Source organism: Rhipicephalus microplus, chromosome 6 (assembly GCF_043290135.1).
Source record: "Rhipicephalus microplus isolate Deutch F79 chromosome 6, USDA_Rmic, whole genome shotgun sequence".
Taxonomy (NCBI): domain Eukaryota; kingdom Metazoa; phylum Arthropoda; class Arachnida; order Ixodida; family Ixodidae; genus Rhipicephalus; species Rhipicephalus microplus.
In genome coordinates this window covers 191,018,708-191,029,968 of record NC_134705.1, presented here as the reverse complement: position 1 = coordinate 191,029,968, position 11,261 = coordinate 191,018,708, and the positions used below count along the sequence as shown (strand labels likewise).

General features: G+C 45.8%; 1 protein-coding gene across 1 annotated transcript in view; it reads left to right on the top strand.

The window, feature by feature from the left end:
- LOC142765085 (uncharacterized) overlaps positions 1-2,480 on the top strand; it is a 13,117-nt gene extending 10,637 nt beyond the window's left edge. The window contains exons 4-5 of the mRNA XM_075865654.1: positions 361-431; positions 2,360-2,480. Coding sequence (XP_075721769.1) covers positions 361-379 — 19 coding nt within the window. The 3' untranslated portion in view covers positions 380-431; positions 2,360-2,480. The remainder of the gene's footprint in view (positions 1-360; positions 432-2,359) is intronic.
- The last annotated feature ends 8,781 nt before the right edge of the window (positions 2,481-11,261 follow it).

Here is an 11,261-nt window from a genome sequence, read left to right as displayed (position 1 = left end):
ACTTCACAGGCGACGTCATCTGTCGTACTCGTACGCCGATGTGCTTAGCCACTGATGGGGTATGCAAGTATGCTGCGGTATGCTTTACCATTTTCCCTCTTCCTCTCCCTGTGAAAGAAAAAAAAATACCCCGCGCACATTACTGACGAGGAAGATGCTGCTGTTCAAGTAGGCCGTACCTATTAAACGAAGTGATGCTCCGCAATAACTCTTATTTTTTTTTTTACATTTCTCAAGTATACAGCGCAGAGAAGCGTTTCGCCCATTTTCGAGATCGCACGACTGGCGTCGTTCTAACCTGTTAACTCATTCTCGTCTCTTGTTTTCTTCTTATGTCAACACTTGCCTCTCCTGCGAAAGGAACGTTCACGATCACTGAGTTCCACTTTCCCATCTCGCCAACCACAGTGAGGCTTGCGACGTACGAAAAGGTGGGTTAACCTGCATTCCAAACTCTGAGAAACGGAGGTATGTGTGACGTTTTGTCATCTTGGCATCCAAGTTCGGAGTACGGAGCAGTTTACGGTCCCAGGCTGTCACCTCATGTCCTATCATGTCACCTACTGTCATGTATCTCGCAGTGTCACCGCGTGGAGTCAAGCAGACAAGGCCTCGTAAAGTGCATGCATGTGTAGAATATACCTGGTGTTCAACGTTAAGCTGCATGGTATCCTTGAAATTCAGCACTGGAAAGGACATCAAAAATACCTTCGTACATAACTTATGTATCCTGGGAAATACAAAGCGAAAATGATTGTGGGGGCCACCGGCACACCAAGTCATCTTTCCGCCCACTTTTCTTTCTTCACATTTGTGTTCCGATTACTTCTAATGACAACCCCTATACTTTTCCCTGACATTGCAGTTCTCATCGACATTGTTAAGCCCTTACACTTACGCTTTTCTGAGTCCTTTTGAATAGATAAGTTATCTGCAAAGGTGGTTATCATGTTCTCCCCAGTGCTGAATTTTAAGAAAACCATAAAGCTAAACTTTGAACACCCGTTATAATACAGCAAGCAGGAAAAAAGGGAACGTTTATTGATTGATTTGTGGGGTTTAACATCCTAAAACCACTATATGATTATGAGAGACACCGTAGTGGAGGGCTCCGGAAATTGAAAACAAAGAACGTAATGAGCTATATGGGTATGCTGCGGTATGCTTTACCATTTCCCCTCCTCCTCCTCTCTCTCTCTCTCCCTATCACGAAAAATGGAACGTGATGGGGGTGAAGAGACAGAGAGAGGAGGAAGGGAAACGGTAAAGCATACCGCAGCCATGCATAGTACAGCAGCATAGCCATGTATACCATAGAGGGTAGCATGGGGTCAGAAAGGGTAGGGTAGACTTGCGAGGTGGAGGGAGAAGAAAAGGCTTAGCGTAGCCGTGTAGAGGTAAGTACGTCAGCGGGGTGGAAACATGAAGTGATGGTGAGGCGGACAGATGCGAGGGTGAGCAGTGATGTGGAGGAAGGAAAGAGGGAGAGGATAATAAGGAGGGGAAAGCACGCCACTGTACCTCAAATGAAGGTTCCCTTTCCAACCATGGACACCCAGCGTGTGGTACGTTTAGAAATCCAGAGCGCGCTTTCACGTGAACGGGGCCGTCGCCAGAGAGCAAATCACTGGACATGATTTTATTTTTTGTTATAATAACATAAATTTAATTGAAGTAGATAAGACATTCGGCCAACATAAAAAGAAACTTTTCATTTTTTTTCTTGCGAGCCTGGTGACACTCATGTCACCGCCCCGTTATGAAGGGGCCGCTCATAGCATCCATCCATCCGTCCAACCACCTGCAGCCGAGGCCAAGTGCCCGAGTAGACAGATGACAGTAGATGACAGTAGATGACACGAGATGACCTTGAGGCTACGACATGGGGCCTTCGTACTTGGAACTTGGACTTGGTTAAGGCTTGGTTGAGTTGGTGCATGGGGCGAGGAAGAAAAAAGGGGCGCCAAATTTTTTGAAAACCGACAAGAAGACGGACGTCGCCGCAATCGGTGGTCCACGACAACATTCTTGTTTCTTGTTTTCCGATGATAAGTACACTTTATTTGCACCTTCACGCAGCTTAAATGTTTTCTGTGTTTCTGTTTTTATTTTCCTCAGTATCGTCATAATTAAAATAAGTAACCCGCTGAACTTCTTGCTAGCGAACGAATTAGCATCAGAGCTAATATATTTGATGTAATGCTGCTGATCACAGCTGATAAAAAAAATGATGTGTTCGCATTCTATAACGGATCAACGTATGAAACAGTATTAGAGGAAGCAAAACGTTCCTGCTTTCTCAGAAACCTCTACGCAAATTTTTGTTACTTCATTGACTTCATTGTTCTTTTTTTTTCAGCCCCATACAAAGAGTACGATATATGACCATTGTTATAACCGCGATCAATCATGAGCCGCCGGCAAGCTTTCTCGTTGAAGTGAGAAAAATCGTCAATAAAGGAGATGCTGAAGTGAGCAGAGGGCAGGAAAAAGTCTTCGTTCTGGCAAAGCACTCATTAAATTACTTTTATTCTTCTCAGTCAAGTTCGTTTGTTTTTCCTCCCTCCCACCCTCCGTTGAAGCTTTCTGCAGATACAAGTGGAGTTTCACTACCCTACGTGGACGGTCCACCGTTGATAGAGCGATGACTTACCCGATTATGGCCTCAGATGACGTCCTTCTTGACGCCGTTTAAGTACGTCACGGGTGACGTCATCTGTCGTGCTCGTACGCCGATGTGCTTGGCCATTTCTGTTGTCATGCACACGTACACACAGACGCACGATTATGCATGACGCTTGGTTGCACATACCCGGAGGGAAAACAAAAACTTCTGGCGGTGTATATCACTGCATGTTGAATATCATTGCATGCTGAAGAACGCAAAAAAAAAAATCGAAATAATGTGGAGCCCTTCACTATAGGGCGTGCCTCACGATATCACGGTACTGGCACGTTAAAGATCCCAGAAATTGTTATGAAAGAGCATTGCTGTGAAACCTAACTTCTGGAGGCTTAGTTATCCATTAAGGCCTACTATAAATCTTAAGGAAGGGAAGTATCATTTTCCCTTTCTTGACCTTTTCGCCACCATACGGAATTGCACTGAACTTATTGGCAGTACTGCTATAGTCTTGTACAACCTAAGCGGAAGTCTGAAGAGGTCCCGCCTAGGAGACCGAACCAGGCAGCCAGGTGCCGGTGCCACTACAGGAATAGTGCCGGGCAAAAAAAATGTATTTCTTCTTAAACGCATTCCACTTGGTAATAAATGAATATGTTTTGAGAAGACTGCTTAACTAAAGTTTGCGATATGCGAATCCGACCCAACATGGTTGACCATGGCAGATCCCACACACCGGGGGAATCGATGTGATGCGAAGCATGCCAGACAGGAGCGGCTTACGCGTATGTCACCGTACACATGATATGCACATTCATATGTTCGTATTACAATCTGTCACGCATGTTGACCATACAGTACCGTCGCGCAATTAGTAATTTTGGTGTTCCTCAAATAGGCGACACAACCGCGAGCTCACCATGAGTGTGCCATGTAAATTATAACATCCTCGACATGAAATTTCTTATATTTTCATGTTAACACCTTCATATACATTCGTTATACCGTCACGCCATGCAATACCAATTATTATGTATGTCAAGTGATTGAAGTGGCAGCGACCACACCAAGATCGTGTCATGACTTCCGTGATACACCCATGCTTGAATGTTTGTGCGTTTTCTATTTTCTTTTTTTTTAACCATCACTTCCCCTCCTTTTTTCCTCCTCGTTGCCTTTTCATGCCCATTTCTTTTTCCACAGTGCAGAGTAGCAAACCAAAAATTTTCTTTTGGATAACCTCCCTGCCTTTCACTCAACCAAATCACGTTTTCACTATGGTGCCCACCAAGCAACGAGACGAACTGTCAACACTACCTGTCCTCTTTGATGGCTCTCCACATGTCCACTGGGCTCGACAGAAGAGAAATCACCAATCTTCATCGCTTATGGCTAGGAGTGGCATTTACAGAACCTTATTCCTCTATAGGAATGGCTGACAACACTCTTAGCGATGCCTGTCGTTGCGAAGAGACGCTACACCACATCATGTGCGACTGTCCATTGTATGACATCCAGAGACAGTCACTGGCATCCGTTCTGGTGCGCATCGACAACAGCCAAATCTCCGTGAGCACTATTCTGTCAGGTGCCCGAGAGAAGACATTGCAACAGAAGGTGACAAAAGCTCTGTTAAAATTCCTACGTGACACGGACTTGAACAGGCGGCTGTAACAGCAATGTCACACACCGCGAAAGACAAGACTGGACTATGACTGAGTGTGCGCGCATGTGCTGCCGAATGTGCGGTGTTTATCTCTCTTCCCTCTCTGCTCTCTATCTTTCATCTCCCCCCTCCCACGCGCAGGGTAGCAAACCGGCTTCCTATAGGCTGGTTAACCTCCCTGCCGTTCTTTTTCTCCTATTCTCCTTCCTTATCCCCCCTCTCTCTCTGACTTCCATGACATGCATTTAGTCATTTTCTTGTTACCACCTGTCGCACGTGTTCGTCACTCAGTCAAGTCACACAGCACCGATTTCGGTGTACGTCGAGCAAGTCAAACGACCTTGAGCTCACTACGAGTGCGGAGTGTAAATCACGCTATGTATGGCACGCAAGTCGTTATTTTCTTATTCTCACCTGCTGTAAATGTTCGTCATGCAGTCGCTTCACACAACACCATTATTGGCGCATATCAAGCGAGCGAAAGGGCCACGAGTTCACCATGAGCGTGGCTCGTAAGTCATGGCGCACATAACCTGCATATCATATTTTTCACGTTACCACCTGTCCTTTGTGTTCATAGTACAGACACGTCACGGAGTACCTCTTTTATCGCATATCCATCAAGTTCAACAGCCGCGAATGTCCCGAGACCTTGACATTTATATCATGCCTTACATAGCCACTTAAGACTTGCCACTTGTGTTTGTTATGCAATCTTGTCTTGGCCGTACAGCTTTTGATATATATCCAGGTAACGAAATGGCCGCTACAGCGACAAGGTCATGTCAAGCAAATCACGCTGTTTCCGATATGCAAGCCATAATCATCATATGAGCTGTCAGTCTTGTTTATCATGCGGTCATGTTATGCCATGCCACTTTTGGTATACATCCTATGGACCAAATGGCCACGAGAGCACAAAGTCCTAGGCGGCTAAATTCCCCTGATGAAGGGAGTCCTAGGCTAAATCCCCTGATGAAGGGAGGACCTTTCCCGAAACTGTTGGGAAATAAATATATTTATCCTTGTTGACAACGCTCCCGTTGTGCCATATCCCATATATATATATATATATATATATATATATATATATATATACGGTACGAGATCGGTGGCCATATACTTTCATCTCAATGATCCTCGAAGAGTTATGGAGCTAAATGTTGATACATAGGGAGCTTTTTAGCTTTTTGGACTGGCTTACAAGTACACGCAACATTCGCTGCTCGTTTTCCGAGCTAGAAATATCGTACACGTTCTTACACATCATGAATGGTGGGTTCACTTGCTATTTATTTACGAAGGTACCATACTTTGACAAAGATCCGTCATCGTAATTTAAGCTTGGAGAAAATCAGAACACCATGCAAGACGCACAACGGAAGTCTGTTTGCAGTGGGGTTGGTCCGGAATGCGCCCCCCCAATCGTTGCAGGCTACAGTAGCGCGAAAAAATTCCCACTGGGCAAGAAAACGGACGAAGACGATCGTTTCTTCCTTTCGCTTGTCTTGCGTCCAACTATATACTGTGCTACGGGAATAATGATATCGTTGCGTCTTGCGTCGTACCCAGCACACCTCCACCAAAGTATTTGCGATTGCATTTACAAGATATTTACAGAGGTAAACAGCCCGACAGTCAAATGTGATGGCTGCGTTTCACCAGATCGCGTCTTCCTCTTCTTGTCTCATTACAGCACAGTGATAACAGGGACTCCGGAACAATATAGCTAGCCATATAGCGTACGCCACATGACGAGGTCGGTCTAACTAACCGCCTCCATTTTTGAAGCGAGTCCCGAATAGCCGAGAAAGTTGCCAGGTAATAAAACAAAAAAAAATTAGTTCGATAAATCAATACCAACAATGGCGCAAACAACGGCGAAGATATTGCGCCGGGTGGCATGTACTACTTCGCATATTGTTCACAACAACTCAACAACAATATATTGACAGCTTTGAGAGAAATAAGATGACAACGGCATAAGAGCATGGTGACACGAAACTTGTTTCAACAAATGGTTGTTTGAGCTCTCTGGAACCTCTCATGTTCATACGAAAGGCGAATATAAACAATTGTCTTATCCTCCCATAGCCTAAAGACACGCTACAAGACATTTTACATGCAACAGACCTTGTGGATAGCTTCGCCCACTCATACATCCACAATGGTCGTCAGTGTCATCTTTTGCGGTATAATTGTTTCTAGTGTTATCGGTCTCGAACATTACTTTTATCTTTTTTATATAATGTTTAAGAGTAGCTACTTCTTGGTATTCGAAATGATTGATACACTAGGAAGATCAACGCGACAGTTTATTGCCCGAAGGCTTTGTCGCGTGCTTACGTCGCACAGCGCAACATCGCAAGCTGTCACAGCACTCCCGGCGACATGAGATACATGTGTGTGTCGTTAAATTACAGAGCGACGCCATCATGGCACGAATCGATGACATCACTTTAATTGTACCTCTGCAAAGTTGATGTCCATAGCGCTGGCTTGTGTCTTCGAATCCGCCACTTTGCTACGGGCGTCCGTCTACGCCAAATGTTAGGTTCCCCGTCCTCGCGGTAGCAATGACTCTGAGCGGGACTGCGCGTTTACATTTTTCGGGCGCAGAGGGGTCAAAGGTTGAAGAAAACGACGTTTCGGCAATTCCCGTTTATAGGCGAGTCGCTTGGCCATCTCAAAACGAAGGGCGCCGTGTGACGAAGATCACCGAGGTGTAGGCAACTGTATACCGCTGTGTGCCGAGGCACTGTATACCACCATGCCTTTTCCTGCTAGCCCACCTGACCGGTATCATGAGGGTCCCCGACAAGGCTTCAGTTACTTTTGTCCACAGACAGACAGACAGACAGACAGACAGACAGACAAATAGATAGATAGATAGATAGATAGATAGATAGATAGATAGATAGATAGATAGATAGATAGATAGATAGATAGATAGATAGATAGATAGATAGATAGATAGATAGATAGATAGATAGATAGATAGATAGATAGATAGATAGATAGATAGATAGATAGATAAATAGATAGATAGATAGATAGATAGATAGATAGATAGATAGATAGATAGATAGATAGATAGATAGATAGATAGATAGATAGATAGATAGATAGATAGATAGATAGATAGATAGATAGATAGATAGATAGATAGATAGATAGATAGATAGATAGATAGATAGATAGATAGATAGATAGTGAATTGTAATGGATCCTGATGAGGTACTGACTGGACCCCCTCACGAGTGGCCGCTGTAACCACCGGCCGCGCACAAGTATAAAGCAGAACGCCATGACGCTCCGCGCCCTCCTGGACGGAGCGCATAAGCTCGATAGCGGGGGTAAGGGAGGTTGTGGCCGTACGGCAAACGCTGGTTGCAGATAGCGCGTTTCAGTATAGCGGAATAATGTTTACGTGTCCAAGTTCGGAGCCGTACATGGGGAGGAGTTTAGCGAACGACCGGGGCACTGACGTCACGTCGCGGCAATGACGCCGACGACACGTCATCATCGCGCGTCCGGGTAACTCCACTTCAGTGCCGTTTGCCATATTTAGAGCATCTTAGCTTCCTCATGCACTGTTCGCGCGTGAACTGCAGAGTCGCTAAACAAGTTGCACATGCCCCGCAGCGGTGGTCTAGTGGCTAAGGTACTCGGCTGCTGACCCGCAGGTCGCGGGTTCGAATCCCGGCAGCGGCGGCTGCATTCCCGATGGAGGCGGAAATGTCGTAGGCCCGTGTACTCAGATTTGGGTGCACGTTAAAGAACCCCATGTGGTCGAAATTTCCGGAGCCCTCCACTACGGCGTCTCTCATAATCATCAGTGGTTTTGGGACGTTAAACCCCACATATCAATCAACAAGTTGCGCAGACTAAATGGTGCAGGGACATTATAATTCAACCTTAATGAGGAATATGAGAAGGATTAGAAGAGCGAGAACATTCAAACCATAGAAATATTGACTCCTAAAGATGTGTACGCGGATGCCCGGCCGACTACGTTCTAATTAGAACACGCGGTCATTTTTTATCATGACAGCTTTAAACGGCTAGTTTCGCCGACATTAGTGTGTCGGCGGTGTCACCGTTGGAGTCTTTAGTTAGGAGGGAAAAAGCAGCGTTGGCCGTAAGCAAAAATGAAGTTATATACAATAAAGACAGATGTTATTTGTTCTAAACCGCAGCCCCAGACTTTAGTTATTGCTGAAAAATTCAGTTAAAAGCAATTGCAGTCCCACTGGCCCGGATGTGAGTAGTGATAGGGACCTTCCATTAACTTCGGTACCTCCGCTGTTAAAATATCACAGCATATTCACGGAGTGAACGATGATGAGTGCCGCAAAGCGTCCATTCATCCGGACGTACAGACACAAGCACGGACGCCCGGACGAACTCAGGGACTTCCGCCCGTCCGTACGGACACACAGGTGCACGGACACAAGCACTGGCGGACTCAAAAACAAATGGACGGAAGCACGGACGGGAGCACGCACAGACGGACAGACAGATGGAGCGGGCACATGGACGGACGGGCCGGCGGTCAGACGGACTCAAGGACGGACTCAAGAACGGACGGGCAGAAGCATGGATGTACGGACGGACGGACGCCCGGACGGATGTACACACGGATGGACGCTTCGCCCCATTCATCATCATTCGCTCCGTTGACATGCCGTGAAAATCACTAACATCATCTAGTTATATTATTCAAAAAGACACATAACACAACGCCATCTACTTAGCAACTCAAAAACTAGAGGTCCCTACATGTTATTACTACGACTACAGAGGTGGAAACTACCCACGGCTTAAATAGCGTCGCCCCTAAAAGGCCACTTGTTTATCAATTATGCGGGTGCTTTCATAATGATTACTCTCATTTCTCTTGTCTAAACACGTGCCTGCTTGTTTCGATTTTTTTTTAGTTCTTTCAGCGTTCCGTCGATGTACGGGCAATCGTTTGTATCTATCCTGCTGCATTTCGCAATTAAGCTCAGTTAAAAGTTAGCGCTTGTACGCTGTTATTCTTCAGTGCTACCATTCTAAAGTTCGTACTGTATTAGCTAGATCGCAGCAGCACCATTGAAGCCCGGCTACGTAAACAGAGTTCGGCTGGCGTACATACCAAGGTAAACAACAACAAAAAAAAAGTTCGTACTTTCTGGTGGCGTTGCGAAAGAAAAAGCACGTCTATGAGTGCTATAATTACCGCAACAAAATATTCGTGTAGAGAGAGAGAGAGAGAGAGAATTTATTTACAGAAAGGTAGAGAGGTCGGCCTGAGCTATAGTTTGCTCTGGCCTGCTACTCTACACTGGGGAAGGGTGACTGGGGAGTGAAAGAGTGATGAATGACGATGGTAAGGTAGAGAGAGAGAGAGAGAGAATAAAATGAGGGAAAGGCAGGGAGGTTAACCAGAAAATGGAGCATCCGGTTTGCTACCGGATGGTAAGGTAGAGAGATGATATGTTCTGATTAGGCTGGGTAACTCTACAGACGTGCATCCAGTCCAGTGGCTTCTAAGAAAGCGATGACGGCTCGTATAACCACATGTGTGCTGCTGGCGTCAGGCCAAGGACCTAACACAACCTCATCGGTTAATGGTCGACTAATATATCGACCAATCGAAGACATCAGTTGCTGACGTTCGCTTGCATATGCTGGACAGTCGCACAATATATGTTCGAGCGTTTCTGGCAACCGACAGGGACCACAATTGGGACCTGTGTCTATTCGTGTAGTATTCTTAAGAGTTATATATTTAAAAAAACCACTAGTAATAGTCGAACGATGTATCCATCCGGTCCATTTCAAAGCAATCGCGAAAGTAACATATCATGCGGTCTCAAACGTACCCATTGAGACGTCGATTGTGCCGACAGGTGCGATCTCCCTTTAGCTGTTTTTCTAAAGCGACTGAAAGCTCCTCAAGCAGTCTTCTCCTGGACGATATATGGAAGACTCGGGTTGTCACTACGTGCGCGCAGAGGCTCTTTTACGCCTGCAAATCAAGCGTCGAGGATGTGCCATACACCACCTGACGTTGGAAATCGATTCGGACCCGACAACTACGCAGCTCATGAAGGTTGAGAGCTGGGATAGTTGATGACTGATCATTATACCGCATGACGAAGTATACTTTTTACGGGGACAAGGAGGTCGAGAAGGAGGACAAGAAACACAGGCGTAGCGAGTGTCGTGCCTGTCCTATCCTCTTTGTCCCCTCCACCATACGGTATAATTATACGTAGCTCACCTTGAGTAGAAATACTGGGTGGCAGTGAATGAGCAGCCCACAGGTTACAACCTCTGCTTCATGACGATAAAAAATATTCTTGGAAGAGCTGAGGTTTCAAACGAGGGCAGGTGAAGATCAGACAGTCGAAAAAGATCTGGCTATCGTAACCACATGTGTACAAGATGTGAAGCTGAAAAGTTTCATTTCTTTTGTCCGGACGACAGCGCTAGAGGTGGCAGAAAAAATAAATATTTCGGGGTCATTGTTAAGACGCGATATAAACGCGGAACGAAAGAACAACAATAAATCAACTTGCTGAGCACGTAATGAATACCTTAGCTCGGTACAGGGACATCTATACGATATTCAGGAGTTCAATAATCACTCTGCAGTGGCCTGGCAGGCAGCGCTTAATGAAAGGACACGATCAATGAAAGTCATAAAGAGAGCTTCTATTGCGGGTGAACGCTTGCCAGGGGCACGCGTTTTGTCTCAGTAATAGCGTGCAGCATCGCGAAAAGTACGCCTCATGTAATCTAGTCAGAGACCAGGTTGAGAAAGGCGTGGAATGCGAGCTCCGCATCACCCACTGGATGTTCGTATCTCAGCGTTCAACATTGCGACAGTCGTCCTGTTGCGAGTGTTTTTTGCGAAAAAATTGTCGCGATGCCGTGCTATTCCTGCTGTTCGCCATCTGAGCTGGGTGGAGGTGCTTGACT